The 25,541-nt window shown below is 36.8% G+C and overlaps 2 protein-coding genes across 11 annotated transcripts; both read left to right on the top strand.

The window, feature by feature from the left end:
• The first annotated feature begins 538 nt into the window (after nt 1-538).
• On the top strand, nt 539-12,972 carry LOC135167648 (lethal(2) giant larvae protein homolog 1). Of its 7 annotated transcripts, none has more exons than XR_010300161.1 (11): nt 542-1,186; nt 4,158-4,255; nt 4,601-4,691; nt 5,954-6,195; nt 6,685-6,823; nt 7,056-7,270; nt 7,615-9,803; nt 10,302-10,434; nt 10,563-10,780; nt 11,133-11,314; nt 11,407-12,972. XR_010300161.1 is itself a non-coding variant. In XM_064135917.1 (11 exons), the coding sequence occupies exons 1-11, from the start codon at nt 1,103-1,105 to the stop codon at nt 11,512-11,514; spliced, it is 3,555 nt and encodes a 1,184-aa protein (XP_063991987.1). In that variant the 5' UTR covers nt 542-1,102; the 3' UTR covers nt 11,515-12,972. The 7 variants fall into 7 exon arrangements, 6 of the variants coding, with proteins under 6 accessions (XP_063991196.1, XP_063991987.1, XP_063988342.1 ...); XM_064135917.1 differs by having other exon boundaries at nt 7,083-7,270; nt 10,581-10,780; nt 11,133-11,215; XM_064132272.1 differs by having other exon boundaries at nt 10,581-10,780; nt 11,133-11,215.
• A 1,210-nt stretch (nt 12,973-14,182) lies between these two features.
• On the top strand, nt 14,183-25,341 carry LOC135161832 (casein kinase I-like). 4 transcript variants are annotated; one of them, XM_064119799.1, is made up of 9 exons: nt 14,183-14,786; nt 15,188-15,298; nt 16,136-16,284; nt 16,414-16,610; nt 16,799-17,001; nt 17,552-17,813; nt 18,186-18,310; nt 21,979-22,075; nt 23,136-25,341. In XM_064119799.1, exons 1-9 carry the CDS (start codon nt 14,711-14,713, stop codon nt 23,176-23,178), a joined length of 1,263 nt encoding a protein of 420 aa, XP_063975869.1. In that variant the 5' UTR covers nt 14,183-14,710; the 3' UTR covers nt 23,179-25,341. The 4 variants fall into 4 exon arrangements, with proteins under 4 accessions (XP_063975869.1, XP_063975950.1, XP_063976038.1 ...); XM_064119880.1 differs by having other exon boundaries at nt 14,184-14,786; nt 23,139-25,341; XM_064119968.1 differs by having other exon boundaries at nt 14,184-14,786; nt 22,984-23,273.
• The last annotated feature ends 200 nt before the right edge of the window (nt 25,342-25,541 follow it).

Raw genomic sequence — 25,541 nt, 5'->3', positions numbered from 1 at the left:
TCTTGAAGAACAATTGTTGTTGTTTTTATTGTCATTTTGGGAAAGAGGTTTTACAAGGCAACAGCGAATAGAAAATTATGATATCATCATGAACATATGCCACTCTTTGCGGTATAACCAGTTTTTATTCATGTGGTTCTAAACTTATATATGACACGAGTGTTACGTAATTGTGGATATTACTTGCTTTTAAAATCTCAAAATGTTGAACTATTTTACTTGCTCGAGAGATACGTTTGACGTATGCAATGAAAATTCAAAGATTTTATTAATGACCAATCCAGAAAAATCAAATAAAATTTTCCCAATCTCGGAATTCCCCAAATTTTAAACAAATTCCTTGAACAGTCCAGGGAAATTCAAAAGAAAATGGACAACAACTATCCATTTTTCCTTGAAAATCCATAAATCCGGTAATTCAAAACCACTCCATTCGAAAACGCCCGAGTCCTTTAGCATCGGCCGATTTCACCCGATCGTATAATCGGGACAAACGCTCAAATGATGGCGCCGAGAAAAGGCAAGCGTAGAGTGGCGCCACAACGTCAGTAGCGGCAAAAGCCTCGACGAATGGGCGATTCGATGCCAGTGATGCCCAACGACATTACAATCCACTCGATGTACAGTTGAAAGGCACGCGAGAGTCTACGGCCGAGTAGAGGAGGTCGAACGCGTTTTTTATTCCCCCCTGACACATGAAAGTGAAGTGATTGCACACGATATGCATGACATACGTGATCGAAAAGACAAAAATAACTGTGAATTAACTTCATCGATGTAAATGTGAACAAGTTAATTACGATTGTAGTCACTTAAGCTCGAAAATATTCGTTGTGGAGGGCACGAGCGGAGGGACCAAGAGTCATTATTTTGTCACAAAGCTAAATGCACAGTGGAAAGTATAGGCTGAAGGTGGTATCAATGCAGTGTGAAATAGTGTACCGGTGATCGTGAACCCAATTAGCCACTTAACCCTTTCGTCATTAAAACGGATAACGCTTCACGATAAAGGGAATAAGGCCCATTTACGAAGAAGCAACAAGTGTTATTTTTAACCCCATAGGAGTATTATTATTACTACTATTATTACTAAATCGTCAAAATGCTCAAGTTCATACGAGGAAAGAGCCAACAGCCGACACCGGAGAGGCAGAAGCTGCTGAAGGATCTGTTTGCGTTTAGAAAGGTAGAGGAAATACTCCTAGTTCATGGGTTTTACATTACATGATGACGCATGCAATTACCTCCTCATCTTTTCCATTTTTTGGTTACATTTGACGAGTTTATTTGACATTGGGTCCAAATGGGAGGTATTCAATGGTGAATATCTCGGGATTGGCTGAGTGAAATTGAAAAAATGAAGCGCCATTTTAAAGGTATTTTTCCGAGCTTTGATATGAGTTCAGATTTATTGGAATCCCATCGCTGAATCACGGTATTTTCACCTAAGTTCCTTTTTTAGTCCAATCGATGACTGAGACCTAGTTGTGGGGAACGCACGTATTCTTCCCTCATATTTTTTAGATTTGTTTTCGAGATTATGATGAACCAAACTGGAAATTATATCGTTTCAGCGATAACTGATAAATATTGAATATTGAGAAAATTACCCCACCTCTGTAGAGGATGGAGAACGGTTCAATAACTCGGACCTAGAATTTTTCAAATGAAATGTGTTGAGAGGTTTTTATGTATCTAGTGCTTGGGGATAATAACCTAGAAACATGTCAGGTTTTAACACTGGATTTAGTTCTGACAAGATTTTATCGCATTCCAATGTACACATCGAGTATTAGTAGCCAATGCGTCATGTTTTACTTCAGATTTTACGAGGTTTCCCTCAAATTAATTAGTTCTCCTGTAATTGAATTTTTGTGATTTTCTATCTATTTCTGGATCGTTCTGGTTGCAATCAATCGATTGTTGATGCACGTGAAAAAGTTCATTCCATTCATTTATTTTTATGATAAATGTCGAGCAGTAAAAAAAGTTAAAAACCGATTTTTATTTACAAACCATTAATCATTGAAAAGTGAATGATATGCCACTGTTTTGAAAGGGAGATATCTCTTGAACTAATGATACTATTTAGATGAATCACAAATGTTTCCGAAACTGAAAAAACCTTCAAAATTACAAGTCTCGGGAAATTCCACTCTACCGCTCTCTAGTTATTAACAACTGAATGACGCTCTATGTTCCCTCCACTAGTCCGAAGGCAGAAATTCCAGCCATTTAGCTAAATTTCAGAGAAAACTTTTCAGAAGTCTAAATAGCCACAGATTCTAGAGAATGCGACTGTAAATTTTAGTAAGAATGGAACAGCCGGGAAACGCCAAAATTTATTTCAATCATTTGAAAAATAGTTAATTCACTCCTCCATTAGAGCCACGTATGGCATTTCTAAAATATAATTCTCTGAGAAGAGTTCGAAATTGTGTTTTTCACATCAATTTTATCAGGTAAAATATTATTGAAAGCTGAAATAGATCCTTTTTTTAAATGTTTCATGTGAATGTTGTCTAAGTAATGTACGTGTTTATCTAATGAGATCCGGCTGTCGCACATGTATATGCAGATGCGTCCGAGAAATATTTTCCAACCAGGGGAGACCCTTAGACGCCACTGGACAATGTTGTCACTACCCTGATATTGAAGTCTGGATGCAGAATTCTATACCAGAAATGCCAGCCAAGATTGTGACCTTAAGGACTTCTTTTTTGTGACTATTTCGATTGACCTTTTCAATTAGTCCCTTGTGAAATCCCTTGAATCTACGGTGGAAAAAAAGGTGTTGAAACAGGTAGATACATCTACCTGACATCCACCTTAGGAATTACCTCAAATCTATGGAAAAATATTCCGTATATTCGTACTAAAATTGACCATAGGGCGTGGCAATACGTACGTCCAAAACAATAATTTCGATAGTAAAAAGGAGTCGGACAATTGCACGCTGTCCTTCCCGAGTTCTTAGCCAACAGATGAACCGTTTTGCCCCACTATTCTGCAGATTGATAACGTTCATATCCGTGACTTGTGCATCATTTCAAAGACAATGTTTTCGAGTCTGAAATGGGACTAGATTCCTCAAACGCGCAATTATTTCTAAAAATATAGAGAAATCGAGAAATATCGGTAGTTTCCCAATCTACAGATAACCCGCCGATTAATCCGTAAATTAAATTCTCAAGAAACACTGAATCATCATTGCTATCTCCCCGAGTCTCATTCATTTGGATGATTTAAACCGCACAGTGCTTGGACGTCTACAAAGATGAGTATCTTATCTATCGATCGTTAACGAAAAAAACGAAAGACCTATGTAAACACACGGATAAACTTAGCCTCCTGGTGCCTATCGGCGAGTATTTCCTGCACGCAATGCATTGGCTAATGAAAATTCCCCACCTCACGAACCAAGAAATTCCATGGAAAAACCTAGGAAAATCGGCATAGATTTCTATTACCTTTGTTACCGAGGCATTTGACGATTTTACTGTAGAAAATAAAATTGCTTTAATTTCTCCTTGAAAACTGACGTCCGCTTGACGATTTATACGACAAAAAGTAAAATAAAGATACGGAATTTTCAATAGGTATTCAATACAAATTCAATAAAAATGTTTACGCTCTAAAACCGAAAGGAAGTAGATCATTACTAGAATTTCTACTTGATTTGTTACATTCTTCTATAAAATAATTTCATACCAGTAATTTCATTTGTCCGTCGACTTATCGAAATGCGAGATATTGTCCCCCTATTATTCCAGAGAAAGGAAGGGAATCGGCAATTATAAATTCTCGTTGTTTACGATTGGCATTTCACATACTTTGTTAATTGCATGTCAATCATACTAACCGCAGTGGAGAAATCATTACGAGGGGTTTTAAAGGGATTGGAATTGGAGGCAACGCCCGATTCCTCAATTTACTATATATGTATACATATATACATTCTGTGTCTTGTGTGGACTGTGTAGATATATGTGTAACATGACTTTTTATTTAATATCAGTGGAGAATAGGTTTCACGTTGTATTTTCTGATTGGAGTTCGATCGTAAAACGGGGATTCATCGAAAGGTTTTCGCAGGAATAAAATTTTTAGTTGTGAATGTTTGAAATTTTATCTGTGATTTTCGCATTCCTTTTCAGACTGTCCAGCATGGATTCCCCAACAAACCGACTGCTCTCGCGTGGGATGCGAGCCTCCGGCTGATGATCATCGGCACTGCCTCTGGTGCCATCAAAGTGTATCCTTTTAATGTTATTATTATTGTTACGTTATACTTATTTTTGAACTGAATTTTTTATTCAATTGAGTCATTATTGATTATTTTTTTGTCTGGAAATATTCCTCTTTTCAATTTCATTTAAAATAAACAGTCTATGAAAATCTTTATTTGTCATTGACGATTTTGACAGTTCTAATTCAGAATTAAAAAATCGACTTTTCATTTGATTTACTGCCTTGATATTTGATATGTGTTTCAATCCAGTAATGAAATACGTTTCATATTTCGTATGTTTCCATTTCCGCTGATTCGTTACAGTTCAATTTATCAGACCTTAACCCATATTTAATATTGATACAATAGTTTTGGAAGGCCTGGTGTTGAATTTTATGGACAACATTCAACTGAGAGCGGTGAAACTGCTGTTACCAGAATCATTGCACTGCCGAATGAGGTAAATGTTGGGTAATAGTTGCTTCCTGGGAACAATGAAATATTGGGAGGCTCAAATTGCATTGGTTGAACAAAATAGTGCTGATATTGAAAATAATTTCGTTGAGTTGCATGAAGAGTAATTGAGGTAGTTAATTCTCAAGATTTTTTTCATATCTCCAGTCAAAGCACAAATTGAACTCTATTGAACCCGAATTTAATGTTTATTTGATTTAATCGCAAGGTAATTTTATTAAAACATGGAAAATTGGTAACTATATTCCATGAAGGGAATTCATGTTCCATAAAAAAATAGTTCACCTCAACTTCCTCCGAAAAATAATCCAATTTGTATTGTTCGTGTACTCTTCACACCGATAGAAAACCGTAAAATCATTCGCATTGTATAAGAGGGGAGTATTGTAGTGGACACGCCATAGAGTAACATCATGACACTTCTTTTGTTCGTCCGTGTAACGGTACATGTCCGGTCACCAGGCAAAGCCCGAAGATTCTAATGTGGCATCAAAAAACCTGATCTATACTGATCATTCATCACATTTTCTATCAAATAGAACAGTAGATGATGCTGGGACCAGCGGAACATTCGACAGTTAAAATTTTAATTGATAGATTTTGTAGGCTCACGTCAAGATATTTTTCACAGTAATTTCTTGACATAAATTCAAAGACATATGAAGTATCAGTGGAAAAATGTCTGTAGAAAATATTCCGATGGACTACATGACATTTCAATCAGAGCTGTTCAAAAATTACAAATATTTTCCCAAATGAAAGAGAGGTTTTGAATAAACCTCTGATTTAAAGAATTAAAAAATTACTTTGACCTTTTATAAATACAATTTCATTTGTATTGTATAATGTCAAATTTGGACAATTGTCATTGTTCCCTTTGAAAATAAATTTTTTTCAATTTCCGGTTAAGACTTGATTCTGAAGCGCGTGCCCCGATGCAAATACTCATTGCAAGATGTAAGAGTATGGTGTGAAGTAAAAATTATTTTACCACAAATAAAAGGTATTTCTGCAATTCTTCTCTGTTTTTACTACGAGTACCTATTATTCACAGTGTAACAACTGTGAGAAACCGGTGAAGTGTCGGTTGCGTAAGAGCCCTGAATGCACAGACGTAATTAAGAGAGCATTTGTGTGATGATTCCATATTGTAGTAATCCATTTAGTTCCTTACATATGGCAACAAATTGGGAAAAGGGAAGATGAAACAGGTAATATTGAATTCATGGATTATTAATGATATTTCAGGGACGTCTCGTGTCACTGTGCGATGACAATTCTCTCCACTTATGGGAGATTAATGAGAATTCTGTGGTGGAGACAAAGTCATTGGCACTGGAGGGTAAATTGAAGAAAATTTCGGCAATCTGTCTGGAGTCATCGGGAGAGAATTTACTCCTTGGAACTGAAGGGGGCAATATTTATCTTCTGGATTTGAAGAAATTTAAGATGTCTGATAATATTATTTATCAAGATGTTGTTATGCAGAAGTGAGTAACTTATTGATTAACAATTTCTGAAATAAACCCTCTTTTCAATTTAAGTTGGTCCAGATCATTCGTCGTTTTTCAATAAATAACGCGGGATGTAAGACAGAGAGCGCAATGTTTGTCATAACCTTTTTTTGTAGAGCAGATTGAGCTCTAGAGATGAGGTAATTACAAAAATTGTTGCAGGTAATCGGTGTTAGAAGCGTAGGCATTCCTGGAAATCCTACATAAGTCAAGTCGACGCCATTTAATGTATTCCCTCACGGACATATCGATACCGCGACGTTGACTGAGTGAAATTGATAAAATCTTCCGTCATTTTGACATGATTTTGCTAAATTTCACGTTAACATCAAATTTGTTGAAATTTTATAATTTATTCACCAGCTTAAGATTATGCATTTCGTCAGAATAGTTTATTACTTATTCTCTTTCTAATGTAATGATTGAACTGAAGGGCATGAAAAATAATGATTGATTAATTTACAGTGTCCCTGAGGATTACAAGAAGAATCCGGGAGCGGTGGAGGCTATAGCCGAGCAACCTGGTCATCCCGACAGTATCCTCATTGGTTACAACCGTGGTCTCATGGTTCTCTGGAATAAAGCCACACCCGGTGCTCAACAGGTGAGTTACAACTCCCCAAATCATGCCAATTAATCGTAATCGTGATGTCGTATGAGTGCACATGAACAAAGTTGTAGTCTCGTATGCAAGCAGTTGATGAAAAAATAATAATATTGAACAAATGTTATGATAAACATTGATGGGATCTGGAGATGGGTATTTAAATAGACTGACTGTGTCGTTTGTGTCTTTTGTTGTTCTTTTCCCTTTGGACGAACGTGTGTGTCGGCAGTTGATGGGTTTATTTTCCCGTGCCCAGACATTTATTTCTACTCAACAACTGGAATCGGTTCACTGGATATCTGAGGATAGATTTGTATCGTCACACAATGATGGATCGTACATGTTTTGGAGTCCGGGTAGTGATTCAACATCCGAGCCAACTACAGTTTATGGACCATATCCATGCAAGGCTATTTCGAAAATCTTCGTCTACAGTTTGCCTGAGTGAGTAATATAAATGCAGTCTAGTATAAGTAATATTTGAGAGGATTATTAAATTGTGCTATCATGAGAGCAACAAGGACTAGGCTATTTTTTTATCAGCATGATTATTACCGGTTTAATTTATTCGACAAACGGGACATGTTACTTTTGGCGGTTGAAGAAATCACAACAAAAAATTCTGAAACTACATCTCACCGTTGAACTTTAACCGATAACGGCGTCGAGCGTTAACTCCATTACAATAAAGCCCGAAACAATAGTAAAATCACCAGGAAATAATCTTACCTGATTCTCGATCGACCTAAAATTCCCTGAAATTCTTAAATTCTTAAATCAAATTCCAGTGACGACGAGATGATGCTCTTCTCTGGTGGCATGCCCCGTTCAAGTTACGGAGACCGTCACACAATAACTGCAATGACAAAATCCAAACACGTGGTTTTCGACCTGACCTCCAAAGTCATAGACTTCTTCGTTGTGACTTCTAAACCTCACGTGGAAACTGAATCCTCAGACGACATAGATGAGAAAGATCCTTTGAAAAATATTCCGGGTCCGGAGGCCCTGATAATCCTCGCAGAAGAGGAAATCGTTGCAATAGATCTAACAGATCCTGACTGGAAAATGATGGCCCTCCCTTATCTCGTCTCTCTCCACGCGAGCGCAGTCACGTGCTCCCAACATGTACCCAACGTTCCGGAGGAGCTCTGGAATTCCGTAGTAACTTCCGGCAAAACGCAAACCGAGCATCTGTACTCTGATAAAGAATGGCCAATAGACGGTGGTGTTCTTCTCTGTCAGAAAGGCAACAAAAAATTGACGGAGAACAAGAGAGATCTCTTGTTAACTGGTCACGAGGATGGGACGATTCGCTTCTGGGACGCCTCCGGTGTCACCCTGACCCCTCTGTACAAATACAGTTCGTCTCTTTTGTTTACTGGTGAGCATCTAGATGTTCTGGAGCAGTCACCAGACGAGGATCAGGAAGAGTGGCCGCCCTTCCGGAAAGTCGGTACCTTCGATCCTTACTCGGACGATCCTCGTTTGGCTGTCAAGAAGATCCTTCTTTGTCCACTGTCCTCAACCTTAATCGTAGCAGGCACTGCAGGCCACATAATAGTCGCCAAGATCATCTCACAAGTAATACAAAAGCAGATGAAAGCCGTCACCATGAACATTGTCAATGATCGCGATGGTTTCGCCTGGAAGGGTCACGATAGTCTCCCAGTGAGAACAGCTGAGATCTCCTTTTCCATCGGTTTTCAGCCTCAAAATCTCGTTCAACTTTACCCACCAGCCGCTGTTACAGCATTGACAGTTCACAGTGAATGGGGACTGATGGCTGCGGGAACAGCCCATGGTCTCGCTGTCTTCGATTACGTTCGCAATAAGCCAGTCAGTGTGAAATGCACATTGAATCCGAATGATCGATCAGGCTCGGGTGATACTCCGATCTCGCGAAGAAAATCCTTCAAGAAATCATTGAGAGAGTCATTCAGGAGATTGAGGAAAGGAAGATCTCAGCGTAGGGCTACAACAGCTAGTCCTTCAGGTAATATCACTGAGAAAAAGAAACTGGAGGCACCGGCTCCTGGTGGAATTGGTGGAGAGGGAGCTGTTGATATCAGACCTGTTGAGAGACAGATTGAAGCACGTCCAGCTGATGATTCACTGGGTTCGATGGTCAGGAGTCTTTATTTTGCTAGGAGTTTTATCGTCAGCATGCAAAATACAACGCCAACACTCTGGGCCGGCACCAATAATGGTACTGTCTATGTTTTCACACTTGCCATTCCTGCTGGTGTTAGAAGGGCTGAAGAGGATGTTGTCTGCACACTTGGCAAGGAAATTCAGCTAAAGCATCGTGCACCAGTGATAGCTATCACAATTCTCGATGGTTCCAGTGTACCATTGCCAGAGCCTTTTGAAGCTGAAAAAGGTGTTGCCCCTGGGCCAGATATGACTGCACCTCATCGCGTTGTTATAGCCAGTGAGGAGCAGTTCAAAATATTTAATCTGCCATCATTGAAGCCATTCTGCAAGTATAAACTTACTGCCCATGAGGGATCACGTGTTCGTAAGACAGGTTTCGCCAAGTTCACCTGTCCAGTTGAACCTGCTGGTATTCACGAGGAGACTTGTCTACTTTGTCTCACTAATCTTGGTGAATGTTTGATATTAAGTATACCTGAATTGAGGAGACAACTCAATGCAGCTGCTATTAAACGTGAGGATATCAATGGCATTTCGTCTCTCACTTTTACCAAAGGAGGGGAGGCTCTTTATCTTCACTCGAGTTCCGAGCTTGAACGCATTTCACTGTCTGCTAATAATGTTACAAAAGCACATTGTGCCTTAAATTTACCACCTAATGCAAGATCAACACCCGAGACTACTGTCAGCTCGGTCCAGTCGATCAAGGAGGAGGAGGGTGAGGGTGAACAGGAGGGAGTCGTTGAGGGAACTGGTGAGAAGGAGATTGAGGCACCTGGGGCAGCTCGGGCTGTCACGGAAAACGGAATTGTTGGATCCAGTGAGTACAGGATGTTTTGCATTCACTCGGGGAAATAAAAACTTGGTTTTCAATGTTGTAATTTCAAAAATATCAATTTCAATATATTGGTGGTGAGGATAAAACCGACATAAGAAAAATAATATTAAGAAGTGATGCCGGCATTTACTTGGATACTTCTTCCCCCCATCGTAAAAATGATTTCACCACGGGCTTTCAATGATTACTTGAATTTTGTTAGCCTCTACAGATCACTGTCAACTTATATCGTCGATTTAAAAAAAAAACAATTTTTTTTCTTGATTTCCGGCGGAGAAGTTGCATCACTAATTCTTCAAAATTCATAATTTGTTTCCAAAAGTCCTATTGGAAGGCTGAAATACTGAGCCAAGTTAATTTTTCCTCGGATGATGGAAATTTTGCTTCGAACAATCATTCGTCTTTCGTTTGACACTCCTTGCCCGTAATTTCGTCTGCATCTTGTCGCTATGCTTGTCTGTGTAAAATTATCCCTTTTAGCCGGTGATAATAACTCTAAAGAGCCATCATTGAGGCCAGCAGCGAGCACCACTGATATCAATGGAGACGAGGATCGACAAGACATTAATTCCATCGGCGACATCACTATCGACAGCGTTAAGGATCATCTGCTGTAAGGCTATTATGATTTCTCCTTTGTACATAAAACTTGAATTGGAATTTTAGTTAATTTTATTTGTTATTTTGGTTTTTATTCATCGTTTGATTTTTTTCCGTGGTACTTGCCATTCTATTTGGCAGTAACAGTTCACTTTTCAGAAATGCAACGAGTTCGGAAGATCTTCATAATAGGCTTGCTGGCCTCAAGATGGAAGTTACATCGCGCACTTCGGAGATATCAACCCAAAATCAGTCGGTTGTTGTTAAAACAACAACTGTCATATCACAGACTTCGAGTAATGGCACCACTAATGGTGAAGTTGAAACGAATCAGAGTAGTGAATCCCAAGAAGTTAATAGTGAGTTTAGATTTTCTCATTATTTTTGTCATTCAGCTTATTTGTTGTATTCCGATGTTATTTGTTTGATGGTAATAAGTGTAGTTATGCTGATGAGAAAATATCTAAAATTTTTCATATTGATGTTTTGAAAGATTTAGTAGTGAAGTGGGAGAACGTCTCACTGAAAAATTCAAAACTAATGCCTACAAAATGGCGTCGAAATTTTCACATTTCATTCTATCAATCAAAAATTATTGTCTATATAATTATAAACAAAAATCCATTTCCTTCGAAATTTTCTTCTGCAATCTTCACTGCTATTTTTTACATTAATTTATGTTTATTCGTTACTTTTGTGTACAATTTGTAGGCACTACAGTAGAACGAGAAATACGAAGTGGTACCGAGACAACAACAACGCATGCAACAATTACACTACCGCCCAATGTTGAGGTTTGCCCATGAGCTGTTTAATGATAATTGATTTTGTGATTATTTTCTGTAATGCATGTAACTGCTTAAACTAACCAACATTCATTAATTCAACTGGTGGTTAGTGACACCCCATCGTAACAATTGTCCACTAATAAAACTGTCATGTATCAATTGTACCATTGGTGAATGTTAAATGCTTTCGTTTACAGATTAGCGCTGCAGATCTAGCCAACTTAGAAGTCCAAACGATCACAGTGACAACGGAAAAATCCAAGTCATCAATGCCGAGAACCGAGGAAATAAGCTCTCAAAATTAATTTACAGACTGCGTATTTCCCCTCCCTCCACCTCTCGAATTATAATAAATAATGCATATATTTTAATGCCCCCATTATTTTATCAATAACTAGAATTTCCGATAAATAATCACCGTTGCAAAGGCGATAGATAGAGTTTATACCTATGCCGAAATAAATTTTATAATATGACGAGAGAAACAAAACATTTAGATTTGTACGCAGATTATAGTATTATGAGTGAAACAGCGCACGCTAAATTTTCAACGAATTCAACACATAAAGAAAATATTGATACGGAGAATTATAGTATCAGTTATTCAATCACTTGTTTCAATCACTTATTTTCAATAATCGCGTGGAAAAAAAAAGTGCAGGAAAACCATTGACGACGAGGATGTACTCAATTTGTGATTAAATATATTTTTCGACTAATTCATAACTAAACTGTTATGATTTACGATTCAGATTATCCAGTTTACACGATAAAGTTGCATTTATTTTAGGGATTTACATTTCCCAAGTACCAGTATTTCTCTTCGTTCTTCTAATTGTTTGTTTTTATTACGTGAGGGGTGGAGCTCAAACAGTCGAAGTGTATCTTTTGAAATGTGTATTTATTACGATAAAGATGATTTTCAAAGGAAAATATCTAGAGAAATAATAAATTTCCCAACATTTTCTTGCTGAATAACTTGTTATCGTGACCAATTCATGTTTAATGAGGGGAAAAAATTGGCTGCTTTCACCCCTTCACCACTTGCATTAATCTTAATGCTTTTATTTGCAACCACAATGTACATTAACAATATGTATTTTATCCGTTGAAATTGTTTAATACCTGGTAGCTTAACGCTTCATTTTCGCATTGCGCAATTGTTAAGTTTTTAATGAAAGAAAAAACAAATAATACTTCCAGTACAGAAAGTACGAATAGAATGAGATCACCAGGCGATAGATTACTTAATAAATTTACTTATGAATTAATAAATAAATTTTATCGTACCATAGAGATAACGGTGAAATCCACAGGCCATACTTCTCGAGAAATATTGATGTTTATTAGCCAATAACAACATTCCATAAACAATAATTATAAGATTCATGATTTAAATGTGAATGAGAACAAAACACCGAGAGCTTCGTCGGCATCTGATCAACTATTTTATTATTACAACTTTTTATTATCTGTAGATAGTTTATACGTGGTTACAATTTTAATACTTTTCATTGTAAAAAAAATTGAAGTTTTCAGGCCTCTATTCAACTAATCAAATGACAATACACGCTGACACTTGATTACGAGTTGATTCATCTATCAAACGAAAATATGTCGATTATACTCAAATGTAATTAATTATCTAACACGACACTGCCCTGACACTGGGAATTGTTTTTTTCGGAAATGGTTAAACGAATTATTGGCAACTCTTGTAGCATCACTTGATTTTTAATACGATTAAACGCTTTTTTAAGGAGTTTTATGTTTATTATTTCTCATGCATCACGAATTATTCAATATAGTGTATATACAATAATTTAAGCAGAAGAAAATGGAAGTCCAGATAAACCTAGCTTCACATTATTCTTCAGCAATAAGGATGAGAAAGGAAATTAAAAATCTGGACAAGATATTTATCGAAGAGTTTTTATAGACAAATAAAAATCTTTTGACCTTTCATTGTAAAAAATCGACAATTAAAGTTCATTTTTCCATCTGTAAAGCATCTTCAAGTACTAAAAAAAGAAACTAAATGAAAAATACGAATTATTACTGACAATGGAAATATTTCTCATAAAAATCTATTGGATTCTTCCCCTTTAAGTATCCTTAAGAATCCTCAAAGGTATTTATTGTACCCCACCTCCCATAGAACCCTTTCTCGCCCTAATTCATCTCATGCCCGTTTCCCAGCCAGATAGGACAGTAGACCTGTACAAGTCTCTGAAGCTACCATCAGGGCTCATCCTCAACTCAGAAGAGAATTGACTATGATCGGACTGAAGAAATCGTACCCCTCAGACTCACTCCCCTCTTCATCCAATTATTCTCTCCCATTTCTAAAGCCCTGGGGGGAATAGTCTTCTCAGTCTAGCTGTAAAATATGGGCTAAGATCTCGGGGTTCAGGTGGCCCCACACTCATCGTAGTAGCGCCCCACGGGAAGGATGCCGACACGGTCGATTCTGACGGCAGAGGAACCTGCTTATGCTGGTTCCTCCTTTAGCTGTCTCGCCCTTACACACACAATTTTAAGTAAAGAGTTAGCCCGCTAATTAATATTAAGACTATTCGAAAGTCGAAGGGGCGGTGGGAGAACCAATGGTGTCTCGGTGGGGGCTGTCGCGCAATAATTAACAAATCTCTTCGTTTCTCATCAACATTAATAAATAGGGCCAGCCCTGCTCGACGAAAAATTAGATTCTCTATGTGGCAACACCCCCTTCATCCCTTAGTCGAGGTGAAAAAAATTAAAAACGCCGAAGATCCGGGCGCTGTAGGATAATCAGTTCTGTCCCTGTCGTCAGAATCGATGGTGCTGTCAGTGCGTCGGGGTAATGAACTAGCGCTGGCTTCGAGTCACCTGAACTCTCTACTCAGTCAAACCTCTTTGCTCAACTCCCTAAACCCTCTCGAACAAAAAGCCAACTACATACACACGCACACACACACATACACAGCCCTCCCAACCGAGAAAATAGAGTCAGAGCCTTGGGATGCGCCAAGATACTGGTTAGGTAGGTAAAACTTGGGTGTATTGGAGTGAGCCTAGAGGTACCCAGAGGCCCGTGAAACGAAACAGTTGGGTATTTCACCAGCGAGTAGAATAAAAGATCCCCGAAAAAAAAAGAAGAATACAGAAAGAGGGGAAACAAGTGTAGTGATGGCTGTGTGAGAGTTGACGAGCGGAAATGCGATCAAACATGGAGATCGCAAATTCTCCGAGTCTCTGAGGCAGTTTTCTTTGATAAATAATCCCCCTTTTTTTTGTTCCTTCCGCCCCCTTTTTATCATTTGATTCCTGTGATTATACAATTGTACACTATTTACCGCGAGGACTCGAGGATTTTCGAAGAGAACGAGGAAAACTCATACGTCGAGGCTAGAGCAAAAACGAGGGGAGTTGTTTTTTTTTCTTATAATTCTGCAAGAAACAGTGAAATACCAAGATACACACACGTTGTCCGGCCAGCACGCGGCCAACGGCTGCAACAGAATGGAACTCCGCGTCGGCAGTAGATACCGACTCGGACGGAAAATTGGGAGTGGTTCGTTTGGAGATATTTATTTAGGTATTGTTGACTTTTTCAAATCATCATCCTGTCCTATTCATTACGGGCTCTCACGACTTTCTTTATTCGTCCCCTTCCATTCTCCATCACGAGCAATTCCATAAAATTCTTCACGATTAATCATCGACATTTTGCCTTCAGGTCTTTGTTGTTTATTGATTCGAGTTATCATAAAATCCTGCATTTTCAAGGGATACCACATCCCTTTTCACCGCCTTCAGATGTATTTATTGTTTTGCCGTGATTTTGTAGCACCCATGGGTCATCCATTGCTCTTCGTTGTTGCCATCTCCTTCTCCCTCTCTTCATCCCTCACCAATCGCGCTCTCCCTCTTCAGCCCAACCTCATGTACTAGAAGATACAGACGAGTCATGAATCTTTTTCTTTGTTATTATATCAGGCACCAACATCTCCACGGGCGAAGAAGTCGCCATCAAGTTGGAATGCATAAAAACACGCCATCCTCAGTTACACATAGAGTCCAGGTTCTACAAGATGATGCAGGGTGGTGGTATGTAGATTTTTATATGAGAATATGGGTTTTTGGGAAGGACTATGGGGATCTGAAGGGAACTTTTTTGTAAAGCATTTGCCAAAGTTCTGAATTACGTGAATGGTATCTTGTTGTTTTCGTATAGAGTTGATAGTGTCCGTGATAGTTGAAGATCAAGGGCATTTGCGTTTTATATTGATTATTGATTACCCCGTGCATTAATGACTTTTCAACTCATGCTGTAAGTGTTCCATAGTAATCTTGCGAAGTATTGAACATCTCTGACTTTTCTGTTTGAATTTAGGAAGTATTTTGACACTTGTCAAAATACAAAATACAGATAGAGATACAGTAGAATGTTTCAGAGACAATTAAGAATGAAGATCTAGATGATGAGGAGTTCGGAAAAGAGCAAAAGTGAACGGGGCAATTTGCAGAGATTTTCTTCATAGGGATCTGGGGATATTCTGAACTAGAAGAATTATTACTTTCCACTGAATTTGAGATTTAAATGTTATTAGGGATTGATCGTGTTCACTTTACATTAAAAAATTTCAAGTCCTCAAAATCAATCCGAATTAAGAATTTTTTCTTCATCAACATTGCAACCTATTTTGTTATGAAATCAATTCCACAATTGAAGAATTATAATTGTGTTGAGAAGCGTTAAATTCTAACAAATTCTACTCAGATGTTCCATTTGACGTAGTTACGTATTGTTCAGGATTTCGTAATATATCTCTCAAACAGCTGCGACAAATTTCAATGGAGTGAGACGTAATAATAACATAGTTCCAGTGAACTCGCCTTACCCAAATCGCAATTATCATGATTATTTGAAATCATTATTTTTAGTTGGTATACCGACAATAAAATGGTGCGGATCGGAAGGTGACTACAATGTGATGGTTATGGAGCTACTTGGACCCTCACTGGAAGACCTATTCAATTTTTGTTCGCGCAGATTTACGTTAAAAACAGTTCTTCTACTTGCTGACCAAATGGTACGTGAATGAATTATTTTCCGTAACCATTCTGAAAATTTCAAGATAATTAATTCTTGAGCGCATGAACGTTCATTGCTACTTTTTGAGCCCTCATGTATTTAATATCATTTTTGTGATTATTCACAGATCAGTAGAACAGACTTCATTCACAGTCGCCACTTCATTCACCGTGACATTAAGCCTGATAATTTTCTGATGGGACTAGGAAAAAAGGGTAATCTCGTGTATATTATAGACTTTGGATTGGCCAAGAGGTATCGGGATGGTCGTACACACAGACATATACCGTATCGAGAGAATAAAAATCTTACGGGAACTGCCAGGTAAAAATCACTTGTTTACCACTTATTTTCATCAAAATCAAAATGACAAAAATGGGTGATGATGACAAAACCCAGTAAAGTAACCCTCTCGTTTTCCCGTATAAATAAATGTCAAAGTATTTCAATAACTAGTACATAATTCGATACTTCAAACAATAATGTTTGCCATTGAACAATAAAAATTGCAGATACGCTAGTATAAATACACACATGGGAATTGAACAATCCCGGAGAGACGATCTCGAGTCATTAGGTTATGTCTTTATGTACTTCAACATCGGAAGTTTACCATGGCAAGGACTGAAGGCTGCTACTAAAAGGCAAAAGTACGAGCGGATATCGGAAAAGAAAATGTCAACCCCTATCGACGATCTTTGCAAAGGATACCCTGGTAAGGCATTGTTTTTTCATCAACTACAATCAATGCACATGACACACTAATTCAAGTGAAAAAATTGATAATAAAAGCCTGGACATTTAACGTGCATTATCAACTCTTCTGCGCAATGAGTTTCGTCAAGAAAAAATTTTCAATAATAAGAGTTTGTTGACACTCTTTAATTAACTATAAACGTTGAAATTAGTTTTTTATGGCTTTATGACATGAGGAAATCATTAGAATCTCACGGCTGTGGTTCAATATCAAATGTCAATTAGCATCTTGTCGAAGCAACAATTCAATCGATGGCAATGACTTGTACAAATGCAAGTACAAAATAAACAGTAAAAACATGAGACTAAAAGTCTACAATGGAAAAATTATTCCATTATGTTATGTTAAGGTTTATCATTACTTCTGCATATTGAATTTCTTCCGGAGTATTTTTTAAATAAAGGTCGTTTATTCGCACTGTTCAATGAACTGTAAATGCCAAGTTCATTAGTTTAGAACTGTTTCATCATGAATGAGGAAATCATTAATACTTTATGTTTATTTAAAGTTGAATTTGCGAAGTACCTAAGATACTGTCGACAAATACGTTTCGAGGAGAGGCCGGATTATTCATACTTACGACAATTGCTCCGTGCTCTTTTCCACCACGAGACCTTCACTTACGACTATGTATTTGACTGGAATCTGCTCAAATTTGGTAATGCCAGACAACAGGCATTGCCAGGAGCTCAGCAAGTACCAACACACTCACAGCCAGCTAATATTCCTCTGTCATCTGGTACGAATAATGAACAAGAGCATCCATCAAGGTCAGTAGTTTATCTCATTAACAAGAAAATAACTTTCCCGACCTCTAAACTAAAATTGAGATACCCTTTATTGTTCTGTAGATTCTAAGATCTTTGTGAATGAGAAGCTATAGAAAATTGAATTTTTTTTTTCGATTCCAACTTATGTGGAGAAAACAAAATGATTATTCAGGAAATCGAATGAATTAAAAGGGGAACTCTAATTCAAGATAATAAATTAAGATCTATTCGAAACATGAAACTTCTCCCTTGCTCTCATTAAATAGAAATTTTTCAAGGCCTTTTTTTTAATTCCGAAAGATCCAATCGAGATATAAGGATTACCAAAACTATCCTGATTATTCTCAAAATCGAAAAAAAACCCTTTTTCAGAATGTACACTCGCCAATGCCTCGCAAACGCTTCAGGCACAGCAGGTGCAACAGTAAGCACATCAGGGCGTCGTCAGAAGCACGAGACTGATCAGGAGGACTCCCCAGATAAGAATGATCTCCAAGGTAAAATACAATTCTACCAAAAGTTGTCCTCTAGCCATCAGCAGCTGACACCAGTTAAGCACGTGTCATCAAAACCAGCAAGTGGTCCTAGTGGTCATGGTGGTGGTTTACCACTGGGACAATCACTAACACCAGAACGACAATACAAATTCAACACATTCAAGCTCACCCAACCATCTCAAGCCCAATCAACCCCTGACAATCTTGATATATCCGGTATTTGTATTGGACAAATTGACAAACATAGGGAACACATGAATTACAATTCTCAACGTTCACACAATTACTATCAAACATTTATAAAACGTTTACCCAATGATAACGCGGAAACACGTCGTATTGACAAACAGAGTTATTTTTTTCATGGGCATAAAACTGAGAAAAATTTAAATTCGAAGGACAAAGTAACGGTGGATGAGAGCTATTATAAATCAGATATTTCGCCAAACGATATTGTTGACACAACGTTGACTAGTTTCTACGGTCCTGACGAGATCAAAGGGATTGAAAAACCGGAAAATGTAGAATTCACTGAACTCGAGGGTGAGATTTTTAAAAAAAGCCCCATTCAAACCAAATCAAAAGGTTGTAAGAGTCTGGAGTCCCTAGACAGCACCTCAGACTGGCCTACCAAGGAAGTAAAGAGTCTCGATGAACTCCAAAAAAATCCCAGCCCAGGATACTTTGCACGTAATAAATCCTACAGGACCGTGGATTCAACCACTAAGCGAAAGAGAACAAACATATTTCATCGCATTGGACGTTCCCTTCATTTTTTACCCAGAGAGAGGAAGGAGGGGAGTCCCCCAGATTCTCGGAGAGAACAGGAGTATCTTCAGGAGAAGTCTGACGAATATTTCCTGAGGAAAAATCAGGAAAAACAGATGCATTTCTTTGAACTACCAAAGGGCGATTTTTTTGACAAAAGAAGGCAGCAGATCACGCCTGATAATGAAAAAGAAGGAGAAGATGAAGAAGAGCTTCTGAAGGATCTGTTTGGAATTAATAAATCCTACTGCGATCCTTCACCGATTGATAAATTTGAAAGATCGACTGAACATGATTCACTTGATACTAGTGCCAATAAGGATAGCCTGGAGATTGGCTACTCCATCAGTCATTTCGGAAGACTTTATCTGCAGAATGTTAAGCAGACTGAGAGCTGGGGCGGGGGAGACATAAAGGGTGGCTGGGTTAATCGAGGAGTTGAAGGGGGAAAAAGAGTGGAATACTATAGGGATCTCCAGCCTCAGGGAAATCTTGATATCATCAAGGGAATTCTCCTGGATCTATTCGTTTGCATTTGCATCTGAATTTTCTTGAAGGGAAAGTAGTCTCTTACCACCGTTACTTATTTTCCGAAAAAAATTTTACAATTAATTGAGACTAGTGTTTTCTAATCTCGTCAGGGTGGGGAGATTGGAGATAATGGAGTCTTCCACAGGGATTTCTGGAGATCGGTTGAGGACAATTTGACGAGACGACTAGCATTTTCAAGGGTGCAGGTTAAAAAAAAATTTTGAAGGGTCGAATTTTTTGGTTGAAGCAAATGGCCTTTTTTCACGAACTTTGCATTCGCTTCGAAAAAATATCTTGTGGTATTTTATCGTAATATCCCGCGTTATCAGGATTTGGATAATTGAGTAACGATTAATTCTCGGTTTTGTCCACTTATTTCCTAATTTTTGAATAATAGACCAGTTGTCATACCAATTTTACTTATTATCACTCAATACCTATATGTTCCTACGATTTAAAGTCAATGCAGTTCGCGACTTATACCAAATTATAAGATTAATACGTACAATAGATGGTAGAATATCTTAGGTAAACGTATGTTAAACGATTATAAATGAAGCACAACTGACACGATTCATTACCTACGACTGACTAGCAATCATTTCGAAATCATTGAGTATTTTTTATTGAGATTGGCGATGAGACTGATCGATACAGTCACTCATTCGTTATTTTAAACTTGAGACTGCGAAAATTTTGATATTCTCATTTTTTTTAATGGATTAATTTACGTTTCTGGGAATTATGATGAGTTTCAGTCCCTGTGTTCACACTTTTTATACATATTTACACGATTTAACTGGTAATTTAAAGACTCTAGTGTGCGTCGTATAAGGAGATGAGGATTCTGGTGAAATGATGATCATTTTCTTTTTTTTTTTTTTTTTTTTTCATATATTTGTTTCCAAATCGTGCTTTTACGGAATCCTGTTGGGCTTTACTGTATTTCTGAGATTCACAGATGATTATCAAGTGCCTTAATACACTGTAAGACGGGTTTTATAGATCCAATGAAACAGAAAATGTTTACATTTCACCAGTTTTCTCACAGTTCTAAATTTTTTCTGAATTTATCTATCAAATGTCCCCTATTTTATGGACATCTTATGCCATTTGATAAATGTAAACTTAATTAGGAAGATTTTTTTCTCCTTTTATTTTATCAATTTATTGATTAATTATAAAGTTCATTAGACAAATGAATTATAGAAATAAATGTTTTTCCATTCAAGGACTGGTCTAATTTTATTTCTCTCTGCACACCATGAATTATTAAAAATAATATTGTGATGGTTTCTAACATCCTTGGTTCAATTTTTCTCACTTGGCTTGAATGGAAAAACCCTTATATCGTGTACTACATTGAAATGCAAATCATTTGAGACATAGATGGATTAACAACCAAAGGTTTCATAGAGTAACCAATTTTTGTGAACTTTTTGTTTTGGAATTTCGGTTCTTTCGGTGGTTATGTCGTTTCATTCTGCTTACATAATTTTTTCCCTATAATAATTTGAATTGATTGTTGTTCATCCATTTTGGTGTCATTTCCATAGCCAAGCGTGAAAAATTATCTCATTTGCTCATTAACAATTAGAATTTTGTAGTGAAGTTGTTAATTATTTTATTTTTGTGTATAGTTTGTTACGTATATATGGCGAGGGAGTTGGTATACAGGAAAATGTCATGAGAAATTTTTTAAAGCATGATATTACCTGTAAAATATGCTCCCTGATGTTTTTTTCTGATACCCACAATTCCGATATCTAATTATGAGAAATGTATATTATTTAGTCAACATTCGAATAACTTTAGTTAAAACTTACAGTTCCTGTGTCACCCCAAGATTGAGATATTTATAAAATTAGTTCTCAAAATATTTGCCAATTAATAAAATCGGAATTGTTGAACTCATCGCATTTCACTCCTTCGTTAGCAAATACATATTCTTAGAGAGCCTCGTCAGTAACGTGAATTTTCACCAAATTTCCTCGATCATAAAATTAAAAGTGGTGATTTGATAGTTGCACCGGTGGGTATTCATCCAGAATAATATCAGGATTTTTGTGAAACTTTAAATAAGTGACAGATTTTACTGAACTGCTTAATCCGTCAGTACCGCATGACTAAGACCCTTGAATGATCATCAGATGAAATCAATTTTCATGGCACGAATGTTGATTAATGAATTAAAAGTCTTGATTTTTCATGCTCGGCTTTCCGAGGAAAGAGGAAAATGAGTAGTCTTCAAACCTCTCAGTTTTGAGAAAAAAAAGATCACTTATTGTGCATTCTTTCCTCTTGTTTTTCCTGTAATGATGATTGAGATTACTTCATTATGAGTGGTTTATGTGGACAATATTTTTCAGCCACTACTGCAGACGGTCATGAGAAACGACGGGTCAGCATGCGAGGCCTACGTAATCCTGCACCTACGCCAGCGATAGTTGATTTGACAAAATCAAAGTGAGTTACTCTACATGATATCACATAGATTACGTGGAGCGAATTATAAGGTGAAAATCGTTGGGGTTTCTAAAGTTATCGTCGTTGTCATAAAATATCTAGGGATATTCTAGGGGCGATTTTTGTGAATTTTTAAATTATTTCATTTTTGTGTAGTTATTGAGCTGCTTTTAAAATTGATGAGGGTAAAGAAACTAATCAAATGAAAGAAAAACATTGTGCCGTGAATCTTTAAGCAGACCGAAAATGAAAAAAATTTGAAAATGGTTTACGAAAAGTGTTCTTTTTAAAAATGCAATTTCACCATAATTCCCTTCACGTACAGCACCCTAAAAACAACACACTGGTACTGGGTTTTCGTGGTTCATTGGAGTCTAATAAAACATCACAAAACATTACAAAATCATAATAATAATAAAATCATAGCTTTACACTGGGGTATGGTGTCACTATACCGTGGCATGGTGCGGTATGAACTGTCGTTATGAAACCTAAACAAATAATAATTCCAAAGCGACTGATAATCAATTATTCTACCATTATTCCAAACACTATCTAAAATTCAAAATTCTAAAAACCATAGTACTGTAATTTAACGTTTTTATTGCATGCCAGGGACGTGTCGTCAGACATGAAATGAATTTGACAAAAAAATCCACTCCATTATTTCTGTTTCTGCGTTGATTTTTCAGGTAAACTGATACTACCGTGAATAAAAAAAATCTAGTAATCGAGTAGTGTATAAGACTAGGGGCAAAATCTATTGATCAAATAGAATAAATCGAGAATAAATAAAACAACAAAACAAAAAAACAAAACAAACAGAACATGAAAAAACAACAGAACAATAAAGACAAATGCTTCATTGTTGATTGATTAATGATGAAAAATAAATAAACAATACACAGAAGGATTCGAAAGAAAATGGTTCCTGTGCCACGGTAGAGAGGACCCCTCATCCAGAATTGAGAAACTTAATGAAAACAAAAAAAATCAAAAAGTTCAATAAAGAAGTACAATGAAACGCCTAATGTGGCCGTTTGTGTATCTTTTGTTTTGGAAGCGACATAGTGAGGGGTTTGACCCCAAGGAAGCTCAGCTAGGCAAACGTTCAACGCAACAAGTGAATCGACAAATTAATCAAACGTCTAGTGGAAATCGACAGTCATCTTCAACGAGTGCTCATCAAACTCGTAAACAATAGTATCCGTTATCATTTGAAAAATCTGATGATTGATTTTATCAATTTGTTCGTGATTAATCATTAATTTAATTAATAAAAACTATTGTGAATATCTACTGTGCATGGAAGACTGTGTACATGCGTATGATATGGGTGAGTGCATAATGTGAAATTAATTAATTATTCGTAAATTCAATATTTACTACACCCTAATGACTATTATATGTTTCTTAAACTATGGGATCATTAATTAATCATTTTTCATGGATGTGAAGCACGTCAGACTATCCCCCAGCCTTTGCTAATGATTTTTCTCAAATGGGATTGAGAATTTTTAAGAGTCGAGTCGTGGAATCGAGAGAAGTGAACGGGCAAATGTCTTTGGATTAAAATCAACAGAAATAATAACGAACGTCATTGACTTTTTTTCGTTATAAACTAAAGGTTCTGAACTTATTCTCGAGATAGTTCTCACATTTCACGACTTCCAGGCAGAATTCATTCGAAAGAAACTCGTGTATTGACGTTTGCAATTTTTGTATAATTTGATGATAGATGAACATTTGCTTACGTAAATGTTGTTGATAGTATGATGAAATTGGCTACAAGTTGCTGATAAAACGTTATTGGATGTGTATATCCAGTGATCGATTATTCTTGGCGTTGAAAGAGTGTCTCGTCTGCAAAATATCATAATCAATAATTTGCTATTTGTAACTGATGTAATAAAACTCGTGATCCTGTTACCGCTTCGTCCTCAGGGGTGGGTTTTGGTAAAATGGATTCAATCTTCAATATCTCCGAAGCAAATGGTACGATTTTTGCAAGCCTCATCTTATTTTTAAGGGCAATAAAGAGGCTTCAAAATAGCACCTAAATTTGGGATATTTCACTCAGACAATTGTGAGTTATCGAAGATTGAAATCTCCATATTTACACGATATTTCATAAATGCTTCTCTAACGCTTTAAGATTGAATTATATACTCTACACTAAAACTCACATTTTTCTCTTCTGTTACTACTATCATTTAGAATATTTATTTGATTTTTGTATATTACTTTTTTCTGTATCGATGGTCATCGTACGTTCCAATTCTTTCAAGACGAGAACGAAAATAAAATACACACTGCCAGAATTTTTTACAATTATAGAAAAAGGGATTCTCTCCTTCCCCACGGTTATTCCAATTTTGATGAATTGTTGAAGGGCCTCATCGGCTATTTAAATTATTCTCATGTGATTAAAATCAACGGGGTAGTGATATGAATTTGAAACTAATCATAAAGATAATTTTGGGAGGATCTCAGGAACGGCCAAATTTGAAGGGAAATGTGAAAAGAATATTTTTTAAAGACTTTTCTAAGCTTTAAAAAATATTTTTTTTGCAAACTTCAAAGTATTTGCAAAATAATGAATCAAGAATTTCCGGATTTTTTTTCTGACCTTCCAACTGATCATTAATTTTAGTCAGTTCCATGAATTATTTTATAGGAGAAATTCATTATTTCACATTCGATCCGGAGAATTTGATCCCTTCCTCTCACACATGCATCCTCGATATCGGCACACCATGGTTTAAATTCCGAACTAATTTCGTATTCCTTAGATTTTTATTTGCTACTGGATTTTTTTCATTATTTCGTAGATAATCCGAATGTTTTTTTATTATCCGTTAATCATATATAGGTATTGCACTTGTGTGCGTTTGGATAAGGCCTTTGCTGGCCTACTAGCAAAAATATGTTGATAATAAAACAGATGTGAGTGAGTGAGAATTGTCGTAGCATCTGCCGACGCAAAAAAAATTACTAACGATGCAATGATAAATACGATTTTTGGTAATTGGATGATAATCGTTGTGGCGCATCACACGATTTGTACATATTATATACGATTTACAATAACGATAATCGATTAAGACTTTATATCGTAATTCGAGTGGAATGATTATTGAAATAATTGAGTGTATGAGCATATGAGGGCGGTATAAAAAAATGTAAAGCGGAACGAATGTGGCAAGATGAGCATGAACACAGAATTGTAAACTTTTTGTGTACAATATAGAATCAGAATTGAGGTATTTTTCATTTTTAATTTATCCCTTTCTGTATTGAGAAAGCTAAATATCGTTGAAACGGACTTTCTGGCAATATGGCCAACAGAGGTGTAGACACAAGTGCGGAAAAAGTGGTATGGGGCTTGTGTTTTAAAGGTTCCATCGTTGTCGACGCGATGTTAAAGACACAAGATGGCATTTAATGCGCTGTTTTGAGACGCGGG

Source organism: Diachasmimorpha longicaudata, chromosome 1 (genome assembly GCF_034640455.1).
Source record: "Diachasmimorpha longicaudata isolate KC_UGA_2023 chromosome 1, iyDiaLong2, whole genome shotgun sequence".
In the NCBI taxonomy this organism is placed as follows: Eukaryota; Metazoa; Arthropoda; class Insecta; order Hymenoptera; family Braconidae; genus Diachasmimorpha; species Diachasmimorpha longicaudata.
This window is presented reverse-complemented; position numbering and strand designations above follow the sequence as displayed.

What these genes read in the sequence shown, in the direction of transcription:
- LOC135167648 (XM_064131471.1), top strand. Translation starts at nt 1,103, where the DNA reads ATGCTCAAGTTCATACGAGGAAAGAGCCAACAGCCGACACCGGAGAGG. An exon ending in GCCTCTGGTGCCATCAAAGT is followed by an intron (nt 4,256 to 4,600) that starts GTATCCTTTTAA and finishes TTGATACAATAG; the next exon opens with TTTTGGAAGGCCTGGTGTTG. An exon ending in TTCGTCTACAGTTTGCCTGA is followed by an intron (nt 7,271 to 7,614) that starts GTGAGTAATATA and finishes ATCAAATTCCAG; the next exon opens with TGACGACGAGATGATGCTCT.
- LOC135161832 (XM_064119799.1), top strand. Translation starts at nt 14,711, where the DNA reads ATGGAACTCCGCGTCGGCAGTAGATACCGACTCGGACGGAAAATTGGG. An exon ending in TCTTTGCAAAGGATACCCTG is followed by an intron (nt 17,002 to 17,551) that starts GTAAGGCATTGT and finishes GTTTATTTAAAG; the next exon opens with TTGAATTTGCGAAGTACCTA. An exon ending in GTTGATTTGACAAAATCAAA is followed by an intron (nt 22,076 to 23,135) that starts GTGAGTTACTCT and finishes CTTTTGTTTTGG; the next exon opens with AAGCGACATAGTGAGGGGTT.